Source organism: Stegodyphus dumicola, chromosome 7 (genome assembly GCF_044657685.1).
Source record: "Stegodyphus dumicola isolate Sdum_Otavi_A_Nest chromosome 7, ASM4465768v1".
In the NCBI taxonomy this organism is placed as follows: Eukaryota; Metazoa; Arthropoda; class Arachnida; order Araneae; family Eresidae; genus Stegodyphus; species Stegodyphus dumicola.
Window position 1 is genome coordinate 204,893,232 of NC_140774.1, and position 27,192 is coordinate 204,920,423.

The following is a 27,192-nucleotide window of genomic DNA, read 5'->3' on the forward strand; positions in this document are numbered from 1 at the left end:
AGACGTATACTTCCAAAAATAAAGACTGAGTAAGAAGTTTTCTAGAAATGGTGTATAATTTGCTTTAAAATTTGAAGGTTGTGGAGGTCGTTGAATCAAAAATGAATAACTTAAATTATGGAAACATGTTTTAATAACATCTTTCCTTTCACTAAGTGACAGAAAAAAGTATTCTTAATGCCTAAAAGCAAGCACAGTTTTATGTGATCTTTTATAAATGGCATTTAGCTGTCTTAGTTTTCTGTACTTCTGAGAGAATTGTTTGTATTTCAGTAATATATCAACTATTCAGGACAAGAATCACAATTTATTCAATTAAAGAATGTGCCTCTACAATAAAAAATATTTAAAATATAAAAGAAATTGGTTTGATAAAATAACAATAAAATCTATAAAAAATAGTAATATTTTGTAACTGTGATATTACAGTTGTCATATAAGTTAAAGTAAAATTAATGTAGTAGTAGTAGTTTTGCTTTTGTTTGTGCATGAGGTTAGAAAAATGAAGTTATATATATATATATAATAGTAGGCTGTTTAGATTCAAAAAAGATGCTCATAGCTTTGGTTTACAATTAATTTATTCATTTACATATATTATATCTAATAAGTACAGGTTTTTTAACTTTGTGTTTATAACTATTGAATGACCATCATGCATAAATTTTACAATACACAATATAAAAATAATTATTTCTAAAGACTACTTAACATTCAGCCTCTTTTATAATCTAAAATAATTTTTAATAATATTAATCAAGAAAATAGTTTTACTTTTTTCATTAGAGTTCCTATTCTTTACATTGTATGCTCTCTTACTTTGTCCTCATTTTTTCCTTCCATTTTAAATCTAATTTTTATACAACTCATTCTCACTTAAGATTCTAGGATTGTCATTTTATTTTGTTTTAACAATAATGAATTTCATCATGTAAGAGGAGTTCCTTCATAAATCTGTAACCGTATTATCAATTAAATAATACACTATTTTATACAAAATATCTTGAAGTTTCCAATTTTTGGCAATATCCAGTTAGCCTTATGTTCTCTGCCCCTCCCTCAAATTTTTACTTAAAGCCTGTTTATCTTTTTGTTTTTAGAAAATTAATAAATTGTTAACATAAGTTTGTGGAAATCTTTAGCACATGAAAACTTTCCATAAGTTTTCTCATTGCTTTAGATTTAAATGACAAAAAAATGTCAAATGTGTGTTGTATGGCCAACATAAGCATGCAGATAGAAAGAATTTTTCCCCCTCCCAGAACTGGGCATTTTGTAAGCGAGTTCCTCCCATTAAATTTATAAAAATTATCTTTCCCCCTTCATTTTTTTATTATTATGATTGAATATGTGCACTTATTCACTGCTTTTGTTAAAATTAATTTTGCTGATAATACAGTACTTGTCTTCAATAATGGGCTTTGCAAGAATGTTCATTTGGTATGATCCTACATTGGCAAGAAACAAACGGTTAGTGATCTAACTGGCTTTTCGTAATTGCATTGTCTGAGCCTAGCATGTTTAATACTCATTATGTAAAATACTCATCACATTTATTATTTTCAATCTTCCATCAATGGAAAAGAAACTGTATTTGATGTTTGAGGCATTATTTAACAAAAAATTGTAACACCAGAATGAGTCCGTAAAAAATGAGCTCTCTTATATGTTTAAGTATTATATATGTATATTTTAAATAAATTGATAACAAAATTGCATTAAATAAAACAATAAGTAGAATTTTTTTTACATTTATATATGTTTTCAGTTCAGGTAATATAGATTGCTGATGTATTTATATGACAGTTAAACTTCTATTGAATTATGTTAGCATTTTAAATAAATCATTGTCAAAATTATTTAAAATACTATAATAAATATAAATTTGTGTTAAATTGTTTCTATACATATGTATTAAATAACTTATGCTGTGTAGATACAATAGTCAATTTTGTTTTTATGTATGCTAATAACTTTAAACAACAAATCACACTTTCTGGAGCCCAAATTGCACCAGTGCCATTTTTCCTCACCGAGGCCTCTGTAAAAGACAAGTACTGCTAATACTATGCAAGTAAATAGGCTTTGCATTTTAAATATGTAGAGGTTTGAAGATTTGATAGTGTATGATTTTGTGTAGGTATAGTAGTAATTTGATCTCCTTCCCTGTCCATTGTAGCTCCCGATGTTCCCTATTCACGATTAGGCCCACTTCCTCCTCTTGTCAAGCCTGCTTACCCTCCACAACTAACCCCTTCCCTTTCTGCTCTACCTGGTAACAGAGAGAACATCACTGTCGCTAGTAGGAGTATCCACGGGTCTCAGAATGGCAGTCTTGGTTCTGGTAAGTTGTTTGTTACTTGTTGCTTGGCATTGTCTTTGTTTAATATCCTTGTTTCAAGCTGTTAAATATCCTTGTTTCAAGCTGTTCAGTATCCTTGTTCAAGCTTGTCCAATACCCTTGTTTCAAGCTAGAGGAGTTTCAATCTATTTTCAGTGCATTTTTATTATAAATATGAAAGTGAATATATATATATATATATAATTTATTAATGATAGAAAGTTAATGAGTTTATAGCTGTCCAAATGGTTAAATGTTGCTTTTAGTAATTTTATATCAGGTTAATTTTTTTATGGCTATGAGGTTTTTTGCGTTTTTCTGTAATGTGTAAAACTTTGTATGATCATATTTATCTGCAGCTATTTTGATAACATTAACCAAATTATAACATTAAATGATGAAGAAAATAGTGCCCTGTAAAACAGCAATCTAATTTAATATATAGTATTAAAATAACTTCTTTTTCCTTAGTGGCAGACAGGTACTTGTCTATAATGGCATTAGCTACTGCTAAGGTCAGAAGTGGTGGCAATTTTATTGTAGAGGCACCTAACAGGCGGCCACCATTATTCCCTAGGAAGGGACAGACAATTTTACATCCATCCCTTCTCCAGGATTCGAACTGGGCCCTTCGGTATTACAGTCAGACCACCCTAACCACTATACCATGTGGGCGACAATATAAAATAACTTGGAAACATACAAATAGATATTTTCACAGCATTTTAATTAGAAAATGCAAAAATTTATCTATGAGCTGTTCATAATGTCTTTAATGCAAAAGTGTATTTTTCAACTATTCATATCACCTAAGGAAATTACTTCACCAATGCTGTGCTCTTAATATTGAGATTCAGAAGGCATCCCTCATTAAGAAAGAACATACTTACATGAAATTTTAAATTAAGCCAAAAAGCAGCCAATTTTTTGTAGATACTTTCAGAATTTTTTTTCGAGGAAAAAAATTGTGCATGTTTTTGGGAGGGGGAAAGAAGAAGAAAGGCTAGTCTTCTATCATACGACAAAATATCTACGGCGATCGATAGTTAATCAAAATCTGTGTCATATAAAGTTACTCTTTCGCAAATTTTAAACAGTTGACTAAAATCAAAACCAAGCTATTTTGTAACTCAACCCTTAATCATTTGGTGACATTTCTCTGTTGCTTGGTAATTTTCTAATCTATTTTGACCTTATTTGGCAAACTTATCTCTCTCTCTCTCTCTCTCTCTCTTTTTTTTTTTTTTTTTTTTTTTTTTCAGTTTTAATTTTGAAAAACTTGTTCTATAATAGTTTGGTCATGTTAATCAAATTATTGATCACAATAAGTCAAGTGTTTTCCACATTTTCATTGTGATCACATTAAGTGGCATCAATTGTAAATAAAATACATGATTTACATTAAAATTAGAATACTGTTTGATTAAATTTTTGATGGCTGCCATGTTTTTGTGTTTCTCTATCATAAATAAAACTGGCATAGTCCAGTTTTCGTAAGATATTTCTGCATAATTATATTATTTTGTTGGTCGATGGCTTTTAATGCTTTACCATTTCTTCTTTGTCTTCTATTGTATGCAAGAAAAATATAATTAATTTTTGCAGTTAAGTCTGTTCCAATAGTTTTTTGCTGTTATCTAAGAAGGGCAAGAGTTAATAAATTACATATGTTTTAAACAAGAAAAAGACTTCTATATCATGCTAATTAAAATTAAAGCTTTTTTTTTTTTAATATGAAGAAGCTATTACACTGAAATTATTTTTTATTCATACCTTTTATTTAAAAACCTTTATCAGGTATTCCTATATTGGGAACTTTTAAAAAGTTGTTAACTCAGGTTTCTCAAATCTATATAATAAATTTGTGTTATGATGAGAATATATTTGAGTTCAAAGATACACTAGAAGTATACCTATGAATAATTTAATGTTCTTAAGGAGGAGTCTGAAAGAATAAATGCTGAATATCTGAGAATGTATCTTATTTCTTTCAGTAGATCCTTTCAGTCAGTTGATGAATAAACAGAACAGGCCAGTTATCCCATCCCAAACTAAGGTACCATTAAATGAAATCTGGGGTCAGCAAAAGGTTAGCATTTTTATTTTCTTAATTTATTGCATAATTTCTTTTTATCACCTCCTAGGGGCAGTATTATTTTTGCTTAGCAATTTTTATCTGTGACCAACAATGATCCAAAATTGTTGTCATTCAATGGGGCTTGGCATTTTAAATTTATTTTCTGTTATAAAAATGCATTTCTCATCAGTATGACGAAGCAAATAATATAGAAAGTCTCTGTATAGCACTTTCAGAAAGTTATGTTTTACAGGGTTTGTTCTGAAAGTAACCAGATTGATATTGGTGAACTGAATTTATTGAAGAGCAAATACATTTCATAATTTTGAAAACATACCCATTGTGAAGCCACACAGCATTCCCAGCAATGTTTCCATTGGTATAGTTATGCCTTCATGAAGTCTTGTAAGGTGTTTTTCTTCAGAGTTTCTTCATTTTGGCCTCTGGAATGGTTTCAGTGGTTGCGAATCAGTATCTTTTCACATCTCTTTTCAGCCAGGAGAACAAAAAGATGTCACAGGGAGACAGGTTGGGTTGTAGAGTGGCTGTGGCAGTGTTAATATATTGTCAGAAACTCATTTTTTCTGATGACACGTCACTTGCTTAGACGGTCATAATCTACTCGCACCACTGCTTGGAACCAGCTAGGGTATTGGTTATGATCTACATGCACCCACCACAAGTGTTCCCTACCACGGTGCCCATGCAACATGTAACCAATCCAGTTACTTACTGGACAAACCCTGCATACACTTATTGTAATGAATGAAATATGTCTCTAATATCCTATAATTAGAATAGAAGAGAAACATGCCAATGTGACAGTCAAAATCGCAATAACAACTTCGTATTTAGCGTACATATATTAAAACATATATTAAACACACTAGCATATGACACATAGACTAAAACGCAAAACAAATCAGCGAAGTCAAAAAATAGAGAGCGAGGGACAACTGCACCTTCACGCACCAAGTCTGAACCTCAAGTGAGTCTATGTGTTATATGTTTGATCAGATAGCCTGGCTCAGTAAAAGTAGGCGGCCAGTGTAACTCTGATTCAAAATCCGGTTACAACCACATGCAGTGCTGATAACAACCACATGTTTCTGAGACTCCTTTGCCAATGCTTTATTTTTCTTCATTTTCCTCTTTCTAGTAATTTCGTTCTCCTGATGAGGAGGGACCTTTAGCTGCCCTCAAAATCGATTGAGTGTTTTAATATATGTATGCTAAATACAAGATTGTTATTGCGATTTTGATCCTGTAATTAGTCAATTGCAGTTCTTACTGTCTGTGTCAGAAACAAAATCAAATAGTTTTGATGAAATATTGTAATTGACTTACAGATTGCAATCATCTTGCTTTATTTCTTTTTTTAATTATTGCATAAAGGCTGATCAAAAAGTGTGATGTGCAGTCCCCTGTAGTTTAGTAATGGTACGCAAATTTTGTTAGTAGAAGCAATGGACACATCACTCAATGTATGCTATAAATGCATGTTCATATATTTGGACCCGCAGAGACTGCATCAGGCCTAATATCTTGAGAACCAGCCCTGGATAAGCCTTAAATAGGAGCGAATTTATTTATTCAGAACTAGGAGAGGCTTTAGTGTGGGGGGAAATAGCCATAAGTTTAATAAATAACTATTATAATTCAAGGTTAACTTCATCAGCATGGGATAGAAGCAAGACAAAATGTAGTGGAATGCGTCTCTAGTCGCCTATCTCATGATGTATCGCCAATGTATAGCGGACTCTAGCTAAGCTTTATGATGATAGTTGTGAATTTGAAGGTATTTAAATATTGCCAATAAAAAGCGGGGTCTTCCAAATAATGGAATTTTTAAAGAAAAGTAAAGAAGTGGAAGTAAATAATAATGATATAATAGAAATTTTTCATTGTGATGACAATGTCTCAATTATCAGTCAACTAATGGACGCCGAAATCTATAGTATGGTTTAAAAGCTGGAAAATAGTGTTACCAGTAGTGATAGAGGTTGTTGAAAACAAAAACAAACAAACAAAAAAATCTGATTTACAATTTAATGGGAATTATTGATATGGCAATTATAGAACTTGAACAGTGAAACTCTGTAACCGAGCAAAAATTATAGAATTAAAGAGAAAGTATTAGGACAAAAAATGAAGCAGGTTAAACAACTTATATTAAAAGAAATGTTTAATAAAACCAAACAAATAAATATTGAGGTTCCCCCCTTTTGATTCTCATAAAGTCATAAATGCTTCATTATTTCAGAAATCACTATTTCGTATTTTTAATCTTATAATTTCTGCATACCATCTTATTAGATTTGAATTGATGATCCAATATCTGGAAAATTCCCAAATCCAGAATTGTGGAAGTTTCGATGAGTCCCTGATTTTGTACTTTACAAATAATACATTTAGCTTTTTTCTAACAATAGCACTACTAGAGTATGGTTTTTGTTGAAAATCTAATAGCTTGATTAAAATCAGAAATGTCCGAAATTATGTCTGAAGATGAGATAAAAAATGCAATATAGATAATTTTATATGTTCTAAAGCATAAAAATTAATACTGCAAATTAACAGTTATTGAAATATTAAAATATCTCATTCAAATTTTGTCATTCAGTATGTAATTAAGGTACATTAAGATAAAAAATACTTCTGAAATTACATTTTTATATATTTTTAAGTTATCTTTATTTGAATTTCTTCAATTACATTAGAGACATAGTAATAAATAAAAAAATATTTAAAAGCATGTATATTTATTTGATGTGTATTTTCTCATTCCATTATATTGCTTTCATAGATGCCTTCTGTCAGGAAGCAGAACCATGAACCTTTGAGTGAAAGTCGATACAATCAGAACCATTGGCTGATCCAGGAGGCGGAAATGCGGAGGATAACAGAACTGAAAGAACGACAACGTGCCACACATCATTCTCAAACGCATCTTGCAGAAGATAACGTTTGTAGTATTACTCCAAAAGTGCCAGTTCTGCCTCCCACACAAAACCAACACCAAAACTATGCAACTCCTGAAATTCTATGGACCTATGGGAACGTTGGTTCAACAATCAAGAAATATCCTTCCATCAATCCCAACAAACCTTTTCCAGTTTATGCGAGGGAGCCCACGGCGCAAGCTCCAGTGAAGCCATCTCGAACGGGGCCATTGGAAAGACAAGAGCAGATGCTGTCTGTTAGTGGGCGTAAGAGGTGTTCGCATTGCAATGAGGAATTAGGTGAGGCAATAAAGCTTAGTTGTTTCAGATAATAATATCACAATAAGAATTTTGCTTGAGAAATGTGTTTAAGAAATATAAAGTTATTTACATAAATTAAGCTTTATAATAACATTTAAGGTAAATTCCATTTTTGGCACTTCTTAAAATAGTCTACATTTCGCTGATAATTTCCAAAAACTGTGTTTGATAGTTTAAGGTGTATTAAGATTTATTTTCCCTTGATTAAAGTATTGAAAGGGTTTTTAGAACTGGAGGTGCTCAGACCTCACTTTTTGGTCTATGTCACTTTTCAAATGTTGCCACCAAATGTATTGTTTTGAAAGAAATATTCCCCTGATTTACAGAACATGTATTTAAAAGAATAATACTTTTTTTTATACATACACTTTAAAGAATAGTAGATTTTTTACTCCATGTGTTATTTTTAAAGAAATAATACAGCGAGTATACTAAAAAAAAATTATGGCAGAACAAATAAAAAAACTGTTGACATCCAATTTTATTGCTATGTATTATTTTTAAAGAAATAATGTAGCAAATATAAAAAATGGTAACACTTATTAGAAATTTAAAAGATATATGATATAGAATATTTTTAACTTCCACAAGTCAGTTTGTTGCTGAAACATAAGATATTTAATTTTTCTTTTAAATTCAAGCTGCCTGTTATTAATAAACTAAACGTTTTAAAAGCAATATAATTCGTTCTTTATCTTTGTTGTTTATTAATTACCAGCTGGACCCATGTAATGGCGCTAGTTGAATTTATTAAAAGCATTATGTTATTTTTTTTAGCACTTTCTGAAAATGATAAATATCTAACCTTAATAGACTAATTGCGGAGTTTCAAGATTCCAAAGTATAACAAATCCATAAATTTTATTGGATTTACAATTAGATTGCATAAAACCTAGTTTCCTTTTGAAACAATTATCGTCGTACAAAAGACATGATGTCCCCAAAAGCTTGTGGAATTTTTTTTTCCATTATGCAAGCAATTTTATCGGCTTCTGGTACAAATTTAATTTGTTTAGCCCGAATAGCAGATCATGTGTAGAAGTCAGAAATGACACAAAACCAATTATTTGTCCAGCATCCAATACTAAGCAAAAACAGAGTTATCTCCAATGCTAAGCTTGATGAACAAACACAAACAGAGAATCTCACTAAGTTGAAGGCTTATCTTGAAAACAATACAATCAAAATCCAGAAATTCAGAATATCATGATAACCATAGTCATTCAAAAAGTAGGCAGTGTAATTCACACACGAATCATGCCAACACTGGTTATTGCTTTTAATATTGAAATTTTAAAGCTAATGCTTTTAAATGTCTTTCTCCATGCTCTTTTTTAGTTGGAAAACTAAATTTGGTTGCTATTTCAAAACAAGTCATTGATACTTGAATAGCAAACACTTCCAAAGATTACACATATATGACAAACATGAAATTTCTTGTTGACACACATAGTGACATTTCCTGCATTCCTGTACCAAGATAAAAACATACCAGTGCTACTGGTATGTTTTCCTCTTGGGTTTTGAGCTGTTTGTTAAAATTAAAATGTACAGCATTAGGCGATTAAATTTAACTTTCAATCTTGGGCGAAATTGAGTGGGATTTCATAATAGCTAATGTTTCAATTCCCATAATAGGAGGTGATTTTTCTCACCCACTTTGGATTACTAGCATACCTGCCGACTTTTACGAATGTTTCGTAATTTTTACGAAAATGCGTTTGTCTTTACGATTTTACGATCGTAATCCATTTTTTACGATTTTTTTCCTTTTTCAAGTGTTTTTAGTGATTTTTGTCGAAATTTTAGAATTTTTCGCCAATTCAGCAATTTTCGCCAATCGCATCGTGTTTTACCGCCAACTACCGATTACTTCGAATTCAGTAACCTGCGGTTTCTCCCAACTCGCCGCTTAACCTCCCAACTCGCCGCTGAACTTGTTTGTCCCACTCTTTTCTTTGTGGGCGGCAGATTATTTTTTTAGCGTGGATTGTCGCATTCTTTTTTTTTTTTTTTTTGTTGTTGTTTGCACGTGCTGCGAATTTTCTTAATACGTCGTTGTTACGAAATGAGTTCAAAAAAACCATATTCTCAATATTTTCGGCCTGCCTACAAAGCCGAATTTCCAACAATTAAAGAATCCTTCAAAAGAAATAACTGTGCATTTTGCAACGTGTGCGTGTGTGACTTCATAATAAGTCACGGTGGAAGAAGCGACATTGTGAAGCATTGTTAAGTCTAAAAAGCATTAATGTTAGCAAGTTAATGCTTCGGCTTCGACAACGTCAAAGAAAGTGGATGATTTTTTTTCAAATTCGTGTTTTCATCCGCAGAGAGCCTGTTGGCGCTTCGGGAAAGAACCCGTTGCATTTTTACTCACCAAGCTCGCGGTTCATCGACCATGAGCCGTGTAAGCGTGATATTTATTATTTTGTAAACGTGATTTTTAGTGCATGTAAATTCAAGTTAGCAGACAAAACAATATATTAAGCATATGGTAGTAAAAATTCACAGATAATATGCATGTAGATGTAAAACTAACCGGTTAAACGTGATATACGGAAATAAATTTGTATTAAATTCAAGTTAGCACAGAAAAGAATATATTAAGCATAAGACAATATATAAGCATTTATAACGGAAATAAAAAATATAAATTAGTATTAATGTACTGAAATTACCCGGTTAAACGTGATAAATGAAAAAAATTTGTCTTAAATTCCAGTTAACACGAAAAACAATATATTCCTTACACCAGGAGTGGTTTGCTGATTTTGATGACCATGGTGATTCATCAAACTATTCTGTCATCTTAGATAATCAATCATATTTTTTATTTCAATTTAATCATCTATTTATGTAACACCTGCCATCCTCTGAAAGGTTATTGTTTAAAAAGCATTAACAAGATATTATCTTGTTAAAATTTTACGCCATAAAAATTGAATTATTCTCGTAATTTTAGATGACAATAACCAATAATAAAAATAAAAGCATTACTTAATTACTTAAAATGCATATTTTTGCGGCCTACGAAAACAAATTATTTTAGGAGTTAAAAACCTCATAGTTCTGCATGCTTACAGCTTTACAGCTGTTAATAATTAAGAACACAACGTAAACAGCCGTGTTGCAAATTAGCATTTACCCCTCCCGCTGTATTTTCTTCCTTTCATCCGGAACCGAAAACCGGCATCTATTCTATGAAAATATTTCTAATAAATAAGAGAAGAATAATATAAATCTGCAAATGCGAACAACGACAGTGATAATTCAACAAAGTGAACGCAAGAGGAAATGGTTGCAAACTTCGAACAAGCGAATAGGATAAATCCGCTGGGTTCCCAGGTTGAACTATTATCGCCAAAGTTGGCGATGTTTGCATTTACCGGGTTCTCTGCGGAAGTGCTTCCTCAAATTCGGCTACGAATTCGGATGCCGATGTCATTTTGCCAGAGTTATTGTTTACACAGTTTGAAGACTTTGCCAGTTCTGGAGAAGATAGACTTGATGTCCTCGTTGGTACCTTAAAAAGAATAAAAAGAGCTGATGGAACACCAAAATATGATAGACTAGCAAGAGTTTTATGTGCTATTCTTGTAATTCCACACAGTAATGCTGAGTGCAAGAGAGTCTTCAGTGTTGTGAAGAAAAACAAAACTATGTTTTGTTCTTCAATTTCACCAAAAACTCTAGAAAACACTTTTATTGCTAAATGTTATGAGGAAACTAATTGTTATGATAAGAAATTTTCCAAAGAATTTTTGGCTTCCAAAGCCAAAAAATGCACTCTAAATTCATTGCAATAATTTTTTTTTGTGTAACATTAAGTTCTTGTTTTATGTTTCCTAATAAATTTTTTAGTTACTACTTAATTGAGATTTACTAATGTAAGTACAATTTTCTTTTTTCTATTTGTATAAATTGTTATTTTTTTAATATCAAAGCATGATATTAATTCTTCATGTTCTTCTGAATTTTGGAGATATCTTCTGAATTTGGGGGAGAAATCTTCTGACTTTTTATCTTTAGAGGTTGGCAGGTATGATTACTAGTCAATTTACCAAAAAACTAAAATAAAATAAAAATGAATCATTGGCACACTAACATCTCTTGCTAGTAGTGGCAAATTAGAGCACAACACACAACTGAATGCGAAGACTATTTTGGAATGTTCTTAACATAACAAAAGTTTTGCTCAATTTTCGAACTCGTATCAATAGTAACCAGTACAATCCAAAGTGATACATTATTCGTCCCGAAGTTTGCGATGAAGCTAAAAAGGAGTCTGAATATATATTGGAATAGGGATTTTCTCTACTCTCTAACTATAACTTGTCATCACTTCTACACATAGTACATAAAAAGTCTACTGGCATTAGACCAGTTGGAGATTACAGAGCACTTAATTCATTTGCAATCTGTGATTCATATCGTATTCCACATACTCAGGATTTTGTTCAGTCTGTTCACTGCAAAACAGTGTTACATGTTGCCTGAACTTATCATTATATAACCATCTATGCAAAGCATATATCTAGAACAGCAGTAATAACAACTTTTGGTCTTTTTGAGTTTCCTTGCTGTGGACTCGCAAATACTGCACAGATCTTCTGACGTTTCATATGTGATGTGTTATGAGGACTAGATTTTTGTTATATGTATACATTAAATGTATATAACAAAAATCTAGTCCTCATAACACATCTGTAATACTAGATGCGAATACTATTTGGAATATTTCTGGGAACACTAGAATGTCATCTATGATAACATTCTAGTATTCCCAGAAAACGAAGCTCTTCAAAAACAACACATTTCAAGTTTTAAATGAATATGACTTACATACTTCAAAATGTTTTTTTGGTGTTCCAGAAATATAATTCTTATTAAATGGAAATAAAATTCTTATTAAAAGAATGGAAGTAAACCTTTACCTAAATGAGAAGACCCAATTTTGAACTTCAAAGAACGAGAAAGTGTTAAAGAACTGTTAAAAAGAAAGTTCTACTACAAAGCATTACTAAATTTTTTTAACATAGGAATTCGCCATGTGCATTTCATAACCAACACTACTCAGCAAATATTTAAAAGGTTAAAAAAAGAATAATTACAATCAAAAGTCTTTAATCCGGACTCGTCGGGACTTCGGCAATTCCGGGTTATTGGTTTTTCCGAATCTAGTAAGATGGCATGCAGAAATTATAAAATTAAAAATATGAAACTGTAATTTATGAAATAAAGAGCAATTATGATCTAAAGGGTATCAAAATTTACAAAAGTTTTATATTTATTTGTTTACTTTATTAAACATTTCTTTCAACGCGAGCATGCATAAAGCATACATTACGCATAGACGAAATTAGAAAGTTGCAACCAGAAAACTATTTGATGTGTACTCGTGATATTTATAATAACGAGGAATTTGATTAGAATCATATCAAAGACGGAATACATCAAGATGAAATACTACATTTAGTAAGGCATTAGAAGCCGAATAAAATAAAAACATCTGCCCTGAAGATAAGGATAGTGCTGACAGATCAACTTCCAGTTCATTGTGCGCTGTGTCGTTCTCCCCCCCATCCCCCTCAGAGCAGGGTGAAATTGATAAACATATTTCAGAATGATTAGAGAATCAAAGGATATGCCTTTATCCATTTTTTGCAGCAATTCCACTTTTTGTTTGATGGACATCGAAACATGCTTTCGCTTTGTAGATCCTTTGGTAGCTCCAGAAACGGAAATTCTTTTTGACATAATCGAAAGTTCAAGCTTACTTTTATAAAATTGCTCTAACAGTCTGCAAAAAATAATAAGCTGGATCCAATTAGAAGTTTAAGGAACAACGCAATCTGCAACATTAACTGAAATAGATAATTTTAGCTTAGCTCATACCATCCGTTATACATTAAACGCGCATGCATTAACGCAATATGCATTGACGCATGCGCAGAAAGTTTGTAGCTTTGATGTCCAAATTATAAATCATTCTGGATTATGGACGTCCGGATTAGAGACTTTTGACTGTATAAAATTCATTGGTGTGTTCAAACAAGTGAAGCTTTTGAAAATACTAAACAACAGTTAGCAAATGCTACATTATTAGAAATGTGTACGAGCCCTGTATATAACATTATCATAGATTTGTATTCAATGTATTATAATTCCGTATGCAATAAGTAATACACAACCTTAAAAAATGTTGCCAACATCAGTTACCATATGTGGAGTCATGCCATCAATGCAGCATACCAGTCAATTCCACAGCATACCTGTTTTACATAGTGGGTAGTGCAGAGGAAGAACAAAAGTAATTCAACACAAAAGTGAAATTGGAGAATAATAGCCCTTCTGAATCAAAAAATATATGGCAACATTTAGCCCTGTATCAAGAATTCTAAATATAGGCTTCCACTTCCCCTCCCCAAATTTCGTGATTTTGCTGTTGAATTTTATGCGGTATAAGCATGAAGAAAGTTGTGTTAGCAAGAAATAAATCCCAGGAGCTAATATGTAAACTGGTCTCAATGAGAGCATAAAAGACCATCTGGTGCGACATTAAAATCAATAATAAATAATAATCAATAATAACAATAGTCTTCTCAGATTTTCTTTTCCTTCCTTACATTTTTTTAATAATATAAAATATTATTCCATCCTTTATTTGGCAGGCTGAAATGTTACACAATTAAATTTGCAAGTTTGATAAGACAAAGATAAAATTTAGTCAGACTCATCAGTTTTTAACTTTTCTCTTGCATTTGCTGATTTATGCATGCTTATGGATGATGCGTACAGAAAGACATTGAGGCCCTTAAGCTGTAGTTTATTTATTGTAGTGTGAATCGCCCCTGTATCTGTAAATGCCTTGGATAGAAAGTTCTTTTCCAAATGAATATTTTTATAAATGAATAACACCTTGCAATTTATACATCAAAAGATATTTTAAAAAATTTCCAGATTAAAGCATGCGATCTTAAAAAATAATTAACTTCAGTCTTAAACTAATGATAATTTCATCTGTAAATGGCTAGTACACTTTGAGAAATAAAATGTTTATTACAGTAGGTTCTTTTTGTGCAGCCTGTGTTTTAACATTCCACCTATCACTTATGTTGTAACTCTTCGAGAGAAAAAACGCCAAAGATTCTTATAGTCGTAAACTAAATATTTTATTTTGTACTAAGACATGTTTACTAATTTGGAAGTCTTATTAAAAATATTAATTAGACAATTAGTCCAAATTAAAAATATATTTTAATTGAATATTAATTTGCTATATGTATAAAGAAGTACAGTAGAGAACAGCAGTTTTGTTCGTCTTGCATCTGTCGCTTGTTTTTCACTAACTTCTGACCTCCGAATTCAAAAATAACTACAGCTTTTGTCTATCACATCAACTTTTTAAGCTGCAGGGTTTTTGATTAAATTTTGGCTAACTTTGAGTAAATTCTGCTCTCTTTGTCTCAAAAGACTGACAAAATATACATATGAAAGAAAAACTTGCCAAATATACTGTTCACAAAGATTAATTTTACTCGTGCAAATGCCATCTGTAGTTACTACAAGTTGAATTTTGTTCATAAAAATAGTAAAGTTTTTTTTTTACCAAATGGTACACCGACATGTTAATGTAAAAATTTTTGCTTATGGCTTTTTCGGGAGTGTTTAATCTGTGGAGCTTGGTACTTCAACAGTAGTCAGCTATCGTATATACACTGCGAAAAAAAGGGGGCACAGTTCTATATCTCCTGTTCTACTGGGCCAATTGACAAAATTCAACTTGCGTTTTTCATGTCTCGAAAGCGCGACTTAGGATAATATAAGATTTATATATAGCATTGTTCTAATATAGGGAATTTGATATAAAAGATTTAATCTCTCTTTTTTTGCTAAACGTATTTAATTCTTTCTTTCACATTTTGAAATTTAGGTTCATTCCAAATAAAATTTTTTATGATTTATTTTTAAAATTTTTCAAAAAAAATTTTTGAATTATAATCTATAAAATTTTAACCATCATCTTAAAGTAGATGTATTTCTAAGCATACCTGCAAAAAAATTATTTTTTTATTCAAAATTTCGGAAGATATATGTGAATTTATATATTGTCATGTTTTGAAATTTGGCATATTTATTGAAAGTGATAAAACATCAAATGTGGTTTAGACACTTTGTTAAATTTATTTGGAAGTAGAAACAATGTGATTTTTTTCCCACTCATGCACAATGTGGAAAGGTACATATTTGCCTTTTTTTCCACTCTGGCATAATGGAAGGGAAAGGAAAATTGGTTGCCACATATTAAGAAGTTCGCCAAGTGAATTATTCTTGTCTCAAACTGAAAAATTCCGTTAAGATAATTTTTTTTTTTTTTTCCCCGTAAATTTCACAAAATTTAATATCTAGGCATAGTTTAAATTGTAGAATCGAAATATGAAAAAAAAAATTGGTATGTTATTTCAGAAAAGTCTGATTGTGCGTCAGAATACCTATGTTAGAACAATGCTATATATAAATCTAATATATATCCTAAGTCACACTTTCGAGACATGAAAAACACAATTTGAATTTTGTCAATCGGCCCAGTAGCACAGGAGATACAGAACTTTTACCCTTTTCTTTTTGCGCAGTGTACATCCATCTGTCATGGTATCATATCTCCATGACCTTCAAATCATGGTGGAATTACTCACCCTGCTCATCACCGACTACACCAAGATTTATCTCTGAATATTATCAATATGGCTGTGTAAAAAATGCAGTTTGATGCTTATGTTGCAATCAAACATGTCGAAGCTTTCCAATAAGTTGCAAGGGCCTACGGGCACTCGAGCGATAAAGTCGCCGAGCACTGATAGCTCGGTCAGTGGTTCGAATCCCTCAAATGGGGTGGTCGCACAGCCGTTATCGTGGTTTGCCCTGCATGTAATGTATACATGAGCCAGTTTCCATTAGAAAGGTCCTCTTGAAGGCATCCCTCCTCTTAGGCAGATAGCCCTAAAATTTCCATTGTGAAGGAGGACTAGTTTGAGTCGCATTATAGGCCGAAATTCCCGTATCTTATTTTAACTATGTATGTTGTGGCAATATGCAAATCTATCATCACTTTAAAAGTATTGCAGAAACACACTTTCTCTTGATCAAAGGTAGGATATCCTTGTCTCCTTTTTCAAGCAAGAATTTTTTCATGCAGTCTTGATGCTAACAGCTCTGAAACCTTTTCGGAGAGTCCCAAATTGTATGCTAAATTATTCAACTCATGCTGGTGAAATCCCATATGAAAGGAATGATCTTCAATTTCAAAATCTTCGTCTTAGGGATCAACTCGATATTCATCAGAATTGTATTCCTGTGTTTCCAAAGAAGGTAATTCTTTGAAGACTGGCCCTGGGAGTTCAGCTAAGTGAACTAGCTGATGGTAAACTAGGATAGTATATTTTACATTTGTTTTTCTTGTTGTATCCCAATGCTTTCATTATGCAAAAGTAAAAATCACTCAAGTGATCTGTGGGCAGTCATGAAATCATAGGTATATCAAATGGAAATTTAGAATATGTTCCCTTTATCCACATCTGTATACTCTCAAAATACTCCTTTTTGTGAGCTCATGATTTATCTCGACTACTAATTATCATTTTAAAATAAGCTTGCCTGACAAATGGGCTAATATTTTTCCTTTGACTGGGAATGGTAAAACTGCCACATATATAACAAAACGAATCAGGACTTTTTAAGCACTTATGATGCAAACTATCGGAGGCAGACATAAGGAAAGATTTCAGGTCATATATAAATAAAAACTGAACACTGCTAATCTTGTATACAGGCAAGACTCCACACTGGAATGTACTTCACTATGTCAGAATGACACACAACGTCTCACTGTAGTATCTCAGGTGTAACTGAACTAGTCTAGACATGGTGGAAGAAAACTGACTGCAATTTTGAAATCAACATGATTATTTAACTCTAAAACAGCCCCAAAATCGAATTCAACAGAACGAACAAAATGTTGCCCAATATTATCAATGCTTGCTTATGAAGGGGAGAAAATCACAAAAATTTTGAAATAAATGGTCTTAATATTTAAATGATGATCTATTTAGTTAAAAGTTAGTCATAAAATGGTGGTAGTGGGAAAAACTTGTGTAAATAGGTGTTTTAGTAAGTAATGGATGAATGGAATACTTCAGTTGTCTTGTATTAACCGACTACATGCAGCCCCCAAAGAAATTTTACGTAGTCAGCAAATCTTTATCCCATATTATTATGACAAAAATTTTAAAAAAGGTTAACATTTTAATGATTTGTAGTCCGAGTTTGCATTATTTTCATTGCCATTAAGAAAATATACCATGCCACAGAAAATAAATAGAGCTGTTTAAATTACTTTTTTTTTAATATATAAATCTTATTCAAAGCTTTGAAGATACAGATTTGACTGACTGTATTTGTAAAAGATAAATAATATCAGTTACAAACTTTTGCAGTAAGAGAATCTCACTTTGTACATCCGTATGTTAACAGTTTTCTTTTCCCACAGTTGAAAATTAACAAGTCTGCGAAAGGACCCAATTTGTGATTAATAATATGTTCTAGTCATCCAGGTTAGAAACTTTATCGAAATCGAAAGAAGTTTATAATCATTTACATATAAATGTGTGTATTTTTCTGTATGCATCAAAGAAAAATTTAATAAATGAAACGAAGATTTATAGTAAGTTTCCAATATTTATTCTGCAATTTTGTCCCGCGTGGAAAGTTTTAATAATTTCTTTATTTTTAGTTTAAGTAAGTGGTTTCTTTTTAGTAATTTCTACCAGCTATTTAAGTTAAGTAAGTTCATGTCAGCTATTTATGATTGTGCATTAGAATTATTTGAAATAAATATCAATCTGAAAATTTAATATTTAATTCTCAGTATGTTGGAATTATGAAATTTAATTAATTCTTTAAATTTCTTGCACATACTAGTCTTTAGATTTCAAATAGAAAATAAATGTAATTTGGATTTTTATTCCCTTTGTACATTATTATTATTCTTTATAAATATTTAGTAAATAATATTTAAAATTTAGTTATTTTTTTCTGATTAAAAAATTGTTTTTAATTTGGTTTAAAAAAAAACAGCCTATTTAGATCAACCTATTTAGCTGCATTAGTTGCAACCTATTTATTGTACATTTGGTCTGCTTGCAATTTGAGTTCAAGAGAATATTTCATGAAAATCGAATACTTGAAAAGCATGTGTTTGCTTAGCAATAAACATACAGTGATAGCAATATCCTTAAAACATAATGAAAATGTTATACCTTGAAATCTCATAATCTTAAAATAGATTAAAACGGTAAATACTTTGAAGTAAACAGTGCTGAGACTTAGTAATAGCAAATGTAGTTTGATTATTCTTGAAGCATAACTTGAGTCTATTTCTACTTTGATGTTTGAAATTTATTGCTACTACGCATACTCGTTAATTTACCCACAGGTAAAATGGATCTACTGTAAATTAAAATATGCTTATTAACTCTTTTTTGATTAGGTCGTGGAGCTGCCATGATAATTGAATCCCTCCAGCTGTATTACCATATCCACTGCTTCCAGTGCTGTGTGTGTCAAGCTCAGCTGGGCAATGGCTCCTGTGGTACAGACGTCAGAGTTCGAAACAACAAACTTCACTGCCATAATTGCTATAGTAATGATGAAGGTATTATTGTAGTTTTCTTGTTTGAATCAAGCAAAAAAAGAGGGGGGGAAATTTAACGTTTATCAACTTTAATTGGCCAAAGGTTGATGCTTTCTGGTCATAAATTATAGCACATCTACCCACTCTTCCAGTTTTTCATATTTCATTGTTAGTAGCTGTGCTAAAGAACAACATGGGGAATTTTGCATTTTCAGGAAGGAATGTGGTTAGTCAGATTCCACCTTCTTCCTGCTGTGCCATTAAAAAATTATCTAGATCTACCAATTGTGAAAAGGGTGTAAAGGGAGAAGTTGAGAACCATTGCTTTAGTATAAGCCCGGAGCTTTCAAACTTTAATTTTGTATCACGTAAGTAAGGATAAAAAATATATGTATATACCGTATTTGACGGCATATAAGACGCACTTTTTTTTTCCTAAATTTGGTCTCAAAAACATTACCTGCGTCTTATACGTGAAGGACACAGATTAACTTTCAATACTGAATGCTATTTTTAGCCCGGATAAAGGTCTAGACACGCATAACTTTTTCTACATCTGCCATAATTATTTTGCACATGTGTGAAATATCTGTCACCAAAAAGCGCCAAAGCTCGAAGCTGATGTCGAAGTTTGAACAGGTTCGACGGTCACATTACGTCTATGGAGCCTTTCCTTCTTTACATAGACTTTCTTTGATTCATCCAACACACGTGTTGGTATCGTTGCTACTCTGTATAAATGTGTCAGTATTGGTCCTTAAAACTGTTTGTTTAAAAAAAAAATACCCTGGAAAATATGACTACAGGAAACAAAAGATTAAGCTATAAAATTCAGTATAAACTAGGAGTGTTAAACTACACCAAAGTGCATGGAAACAGAGCAGCAGCAAGGCATTTCGGTCAACCACCTACCGAAAAAATAGCTTGCCGTTTGTTAATTTTTCTTAATAAAAATATGTTTGGTAATTGCATTCAATGATTGTTTATTTCGCTTTTACGAAACGTGAGAACTAAAAGAAACCACGTTTTAAGTTATTGTGGTACCGCGCTATCACGCGGACTATTGAAACTTTTTTTCCTTGTGTGTGGCCTTCTGAATAAGGGTGCGTATATGCCGTCAAATACGGTATATATCTACTAAGTGATGGTATACCATGGTGTAGTAGCTGGTAATGCACCTTTTGGGACTAGTCCACTGACACAGAGCATGATCTTATGTGTTTACAGAGTTATGAGAGGCACAGGTCACTTGTTAATGACAATGTCTTGTATATGTGGGAGAGTTATACTGGACCACTTTTCCTCACTCACGAGTACTTGATCGCATATGAGTACATTGCAGTGCCGAGACAGTGACGTCAACACTCGTTCCGTGTTAACTGCTGACAATATATAAGATGCCCACTTACTGTATTTGTACACCTTCCCTATGTAGTGCAGTTGAAGTCTTTTACCTCATAAGCCTGAAAGTGTTTGGCAGATTCACTTCTTGTTTAATTTCTGTTCTCCCGTGTGTTGACCTTTGGAGCCTCATAATCAAACACCCAAGGTTAACCTCTGTGGGATTTCCTCCCAAAGTGATACTCCAAAATCGATACCTGTCGATCCGGTTGTTCACGGTATCCTTCCCAAGTAACTGTTGCATTCAATGGCTTGATGCAGCTGCTGACAGACCTTAATAAATTTCTGAAAACGGTGCAAAAATTTGTCTCTATTTCATTATGTAATCTGAAAGAAAATTGCATTTTTAGATGTGAAAAATCATTCATAGGTCAAAAACAGACAAATAAATGTTACAGTTACTCCTGTAATGTTGGTTGTTTTAATGCGTTGGAGGTATTAGTAAACATTTTATGTAGTTTTACATTTGATATTTATTACATATTTGAAAATTATAGCTGTATTTCATCTCGGTATAGCCCATTTTAAAACAAGGAGTGAAGCTGGCACAAAATATTTTGATATACTTTAAAACAAGGATCGAACAAAAATCAACCTATGCAAATTACAATGATATAACATGAAAACTATTTTATATACTTTTAATTGTATACTTTGAAAGTTTATTAATTTGTAATAAAGGATTACCAAACAACACATTTAGCAAATAAACACAATATGTCTATAAGAATTCAGGTGTTTAACTGTGAACTCAATAGTAAAAAGGAAACCTTTCTTCTTGTGGTCAGCTAGTGCCATCTAAAAACAAAGTGCACTAAAATAAATAATATGGGATAGTCGAAAAGTAAAGTGGAAATGAGATGTCCGTAACACATATGGACAAATCAGGCTGCACAAAAGAGAACCCTCTTTTGACATACAGGCACAGCTTTAGCATTGCCAAGAACCGCTTCAAAATTGTACTGGCCATATAATTTTCAAACTGAAACATTATGATACTTTATAATTTTTTGATGTACACTGGTCATGAAAATTAAAGGATAATGAAAAACAAATATACTCACTAAATTAGTGTTGCAACCAATGCTCAATGCTCTAATTATTTATGTTAATTACAATCAATTGAACACAAATTTGCACTTTTGTGCTTACATTAGTGCCAGCAATATGCATAATGGACGCATATTGGAATTCTGGTCTTTGAAGTGAATGGTATTTCTGGAAGTGATCAGTATTTATTCAGTAGTTATGGCACAAATGCATCATTTAAATGAAGGTAAAAAGTGGTGAGTTAATTAGTAGAATCTAGGGAGGTCAAACACAAATGGAGGTCACTCTATAAGGCATTTCTCCCACCTTCTTGGCATGCCTTTGTGGTGTGGTGGTCTGCACGTTGGGCGTGTATTCCAGAGGTCTGCGGTTCAATTCCCGGCGAAGGCGTTGCTAGTTTTTCATCTTGCCTGCTTCCCAAAAATGACCTAATATACCTAATATCCCTACAGTGGCGTCCAAACTAAAAGGGTGTTGGATGATAATTCTTCTCACCCAGGATTTGCTGACTGGGTCTCCTAAAAACCCCAGTCTCCCTTTAAAAGGGGGAGTATATAAAGTATTTCTCCCGCCTTCGTGGTGTGGTGGTCTGTACGCGAGGCACATATTCCAGAGGCCCGTGGCTCGATTCCCGCCGAAGGTGTTTCATATTTTTCATCTTTCTTGCTTCCAAAATTCCAAAATACCTCAAGATTTAAATATCCCTCAAAGTGTCATATTTAGAATTTTTGAATTGCTTTTTAAGCACTGGATTAGCTGATAGATAGCCTGGTCAAGGATGACCAAGAGCAACAACTGCATCAGAAGACTATTTTCTATTGTTGTTGGCTCGAAGAAATCACAAAGTGAGTATGTGTGATTTGGTTTTAGACCTTCAGGCTGCCACAGAACTCGAATTAGCAGTTCTAGTGCTGCACAAAACCTTAATGAGGTCAGATTGTATACGAGAAAAACAATAGTTTTGTTTTTATCACTGCAGCTTCCAGAGGGGTCCATTTAAACTGGTGCAGTCATCATGTTCAGTGGAGCCACGATGATTGGTCCCAAGTATTATTTACTGACAAGTCCAGATATAGTCTGAACAGGGATTTTAAACATATTTTGATCTGGAGAGAGGAAGGAATACACAACTTCCTTTTCGTGTCTGTGAAATATCCCATTTCTACAACCGAGGTTTAATGGTTTGGGGAGGAATCATGATAAATTTTCACACTGAACTGCTTGGCTTCATTGAGCATATATGGTGTCAGACAACAGAAGAAGTGATGACAGGAAATTTCCTCCCCAAACCCTCTAGGAGCTGAAAAGTGTATTTTTAGTAGAGTGGCATGCAGTTCCTCAAGACTTGATCAACACTTTGTTTAAGTCTATGAAATCAAGATATGAGGTATGCAGATCTGTCTGAGGTGATCATACACCATAGTAAAGAAACATTTTTTCCTCAAGAGTGGCTTAATTTTTCCTCCAATTTCCATAAATTCGGATTTAATTTCATTATTTTGTGAATAATTAACTGCCAAGCATTGTAATTTATGTTAACTAATGCTTTTATACAAATTTCTATTAATAATTTTCATTAAGTGTCAGTTATATTTTATTTCTGTCACTATCCTTTAATTTTGATGACTATTGTATACATATAAATCTTCAGTGCATAAGGTATTTTCCCGTTTATATAACTTAATGACTGTATTCCAATTGACGTTCCTTTAAAATTCTATTAAGCAAGTCCAAGCTGGACTTTGTGGAAGGCTTGAATTTCATTTCAGTATATGAGAGAGAAGAAACACTATCACATTTATATAATTATTGGTGATTTTATTGAGAAGGACTAATTCTGTTTGAAACATCAACCATTTTCCATGGAATCACCAATAATTTAATTTGGTTTCACATTTGAAACAATTTTTCGTCCAGATTAATTGACAGTCTTGTCAGAGTTTTATAGACTGAGTTTTATAATTACAATAGTTTAAAACTCTTTCATTTTCCAAGGGTTAAATATTGATAATTAGCTGCGTCAGCACTATGTTTAGGCTTTGAAAGTTCAGTTTTTACCCTTTCTTACCATATATACGATATCTACAATAAGTGTGTGTGTTTGTACATACCCACCTACCTTACCAGCTTAAAAGTCTCTATCCATCCTTTTTTTCCTCAATCGTTAGTCGTAGACATATATTTTTGATTACAGAAGTGTTTAAATGACAAAAATATTCATATTTTGGAAGTTTCATGTTATAAAAATGTTTTTGAGAAATAACAAAATCTAATTTTAATGCGGTCTCCCATTTCTTATTTTATTTGGGAAAGTTTTACCACTCCTTATGAAAAAATAAAAGAGTGGGTGTAATATTAACTTTACGATATCTAATAAGATGTCTTCATTTTTGCTTCCCTGTAACTTGTGTGTTCTTATTGTCATCTTTGGAACTCTTTAGTACTATCCATAAAGAATCAAAAAAGTTGAATGGACAGTGGACTGGAATCTCGGTTTGTGTTTGCTTTGGCGTGATGGGTCGGTATTAGGCCGACATAAAGTTCAGCTGTTAGAAGGGAAAAGTTTGGCATCACCTTTGCGGGTAATTTGCAAGGTTTTGTCTTTGCTCGTGAAATGCAAACAATGACTACATCAAAGAATCCATTTTAAAAGGTAGGGCAGCTCGTTCTATGAATATCCATTCAGGTTAGAAATATCCATTCAGAGGAAAACTGAATGGATTCAGTTTTTCTCTGAATATCCATTCAGGAGGAAGTATAAAATAGTTAGAGATTTTCAGAACCTGGCGTTAAGAAGCTTTTCATACTTCTTCCCATGTTCATGTAAATATTTGAATCTAATTAAAACTGTGAAAGTTTGTCGTATAGAATACTGAATCACACTCTAAAATTTCTTCTGAGGTTGGAAAAACTCATAATGACTCAGTATAATTAAATTCAGGAGGCAAAATTATTAATCTACGACTGAGAAATTCCAGTTAGAACTCAAACATCATTGCTAGAACTTATTCTATTTGACTTAAAAATAATTAAACAAGGAAGGACAAGGATTGAATTCAAAATCTAAATGAGACAATTTTTCGGACAGACATTTTGGTGATCAGTTAAATGCAAAAAGTATTTCCATTTTAAAAACCCGAAAAAAATATTCCAGGTACGCAATATATGTGTGATAGAAATTTATTTTATGAATTATGTTAATAATATAAGTATTTATATATTTATCTATTGGATGTAATATAATTAAAATAATAGTCCAATCTGTCAAACTGCATGGAAGTGTCTATCAAGTAGTAACGCTTGCTCTGCATCATAAAATATCCTTGCAGCAGTACACCAGTTCACTTAGACTACCAGTGGCCACTAGTTCAGTTAACAGCCTACCACTGACTACCAGTTAATAACCCATGAGTGGTGATTAATTAACATTCCGACAATACCCACCAGATAACCGACTGACTAGTACCTGCTAGTTTAGTGAACAGCCATCTAGTGGGCAGTTAACAGCCCATCAGTGCTGAACACTGAGATTTTAAATCTTGGTGAATGAGCTAGCGAAAAGCATATTTCCATGTGTGTTGTACATACCAGTTTTCCTTAGAAAGTCCTTCATGAGCATCCCTTAGCGCAAACAATGTCAGAAATGAAGAGAGATCTAAATGTGTGGCCACAAGACATTAATGTAATCACATGGGTTGGCCAAAAATAATGTTCTATTTTGCAAAGAGATAGAGATGACAGTGCTCTGCCTCTTCGAGCATATGTGGTAAAATTTTAGTAAGCAAGTCTTTAAGCTTGACTTCGGGGAAGTCTTGAATTTCATTCGAATATACGAGAGAGAAGAAACTCGATCGTTTTATTTCTGTCGTAGTCCTTTAATTTTTATGACTATTGTAATAGCTTTTCTGTTTATATGGATTTATGTGTGTTTTCATTGTCTTATATTTGCTTTACATTTTTTTTTTCAGCTGGCGTGAAATGTAGCCAAGTATGAAGAATACATGCAAAATATATAAATATCTGCATCAATAACACTGAACATACTTAAATTAGGAGAGCTTGTGGATGAAGAAAGAAAAACTTCTAGCTGCTTCGTATTTAAACTAAAGGGAGACCATTCTTCAAGATGAGAAAAGCTTAGAAATTTTATTTTTTTTTCATAAAAATTAAATGAATTTTAGGTTTCAGTTCTTACTAGTATTTCAGAGTAGTTAAACTATACTGTAATAGTATGTGTAAAATGATAAATTTTTGTTATATATTTATGTGGAATTTTAACAATTCAAACTTCATGTTAAAAATTGCAAAAAATACTATAATATTTAATTACTTTAAAAGAACGAATAAGTATCCTTAAGAGAAAACTGTAGAAAAAAAGGGAATAATATGTTCATAAGAGAGCTATTTTATTGATGTTACATAGCTTTTTACAACTGTGATAACACAACGTTATGATTCTAAATTAACAAAGCTACTTTTATAACTTTATTTGGACCGAGAAGCAGCTTACTTGTAAAGTTGTAAATATGTATTTATATATGTTAATAGCTACCTGTAAAGTCATTTGTTAGTTTGTGGTTAAGAAAAGATGTATAGTTACATTGAAATTTGATGACATGTGCATGGAATTTTGTGTGAAAATTAGTTCAGATTAGTGAATATGCGCAGATGGAAAATTTCTTGATAATTAATTTCTTGAATTTAAACACTTTACAATCTTTATTTTAATAGTGCCTTATATAAGAAGAAAATTTAAGCAAAACAAGCAGAATATACACGTCTGTGATTGAGAAGTTCCTGTTGATTCATTTTTTGAAAATAAGGCTTTATTTTTCTTAGCATTCATATTCAACAACTGCATAGTGAATAGAAAAGATATGTATTTATTATATATTGTTACAATGTGGCTGTGTACATAAAATGATTTTATCACAGAAACTATATATTTGTACCTGAGAATTTTATTACTAAGATCCAATGTTTATTTTTGCAGTTATAAATTGTAGTGCACGGTTGATTAAGTTGTGAAAAGAGAGCAATTTTAAGATCTGTTGCTGATTATTGTGTAAAAAATGTGGAAATAAAAAAAATCATCAAATTGTGGATTCATTGCTTATTCTTCATAAAATTAGGCAAAATATATTTTTGTATCTCTCACTAGTAATACATTGATTGAATCTGGATGAGAATATACTTTCAAACCTTCTTAACAAAATTTATCATCTAAAACCAATAAGTTTTCATTATTGTTCTTTCTTTGCGTATTTCGAAAATCAGAGGTACAGGTATGTGTTGTTTGGACAAGAAAATTTGGGTTTGGTATGTGATATTTGTTCGGAAGACTAAGACTCCAGTTCAGCGAGTCATG

General features: G+C 32.0%; 1 protein-coding gene across 9 annotated transcripts in view; it reads left to right on the forward strand.

The window, feature by feature from the left end:
• The window catches only part of LOC118188745 (uncharacterized), a 320,917-nt gene extending 293,988 nt beyond the window's left edge, over positions 1–26,929 (forward strand). For 6 of the 9 annotated variants that reach the window (XM_085821267.1, XM_085821273.1, XM_085821274.1 and 3 more), the window contains 5 exons: positions 2,180–2,344; positions 4,336–4,430; positions 7,225–7,660; positions 19,230–19,394; positions 25,793–26,929. In XM_085821267.1, coding sequence (XP_085677393.1) covers positions 2,180–2,344; positions 4,336–4,430; positions 7,225–7,660; positions 19,230–19,394; positions 25,793–25,818 — 887 coding nt within the window. In that variant the 3' untranslated portion in view covers positions 25,819–26,929. The remainder of the gene's footprint in view (positions 1–2,179; positions 2,345–4,335; positions 4,431–7,224; positions 7,661–19,229; positions 19,395–25,792) is intronic. The other 3 variants (XM_085821270.1, XM_085821271.1, XM_085821272.1) reach the window with 3 other exon arrangements.
• Positions 26,930–27,192: the final 263 nt, after the last annotated feature.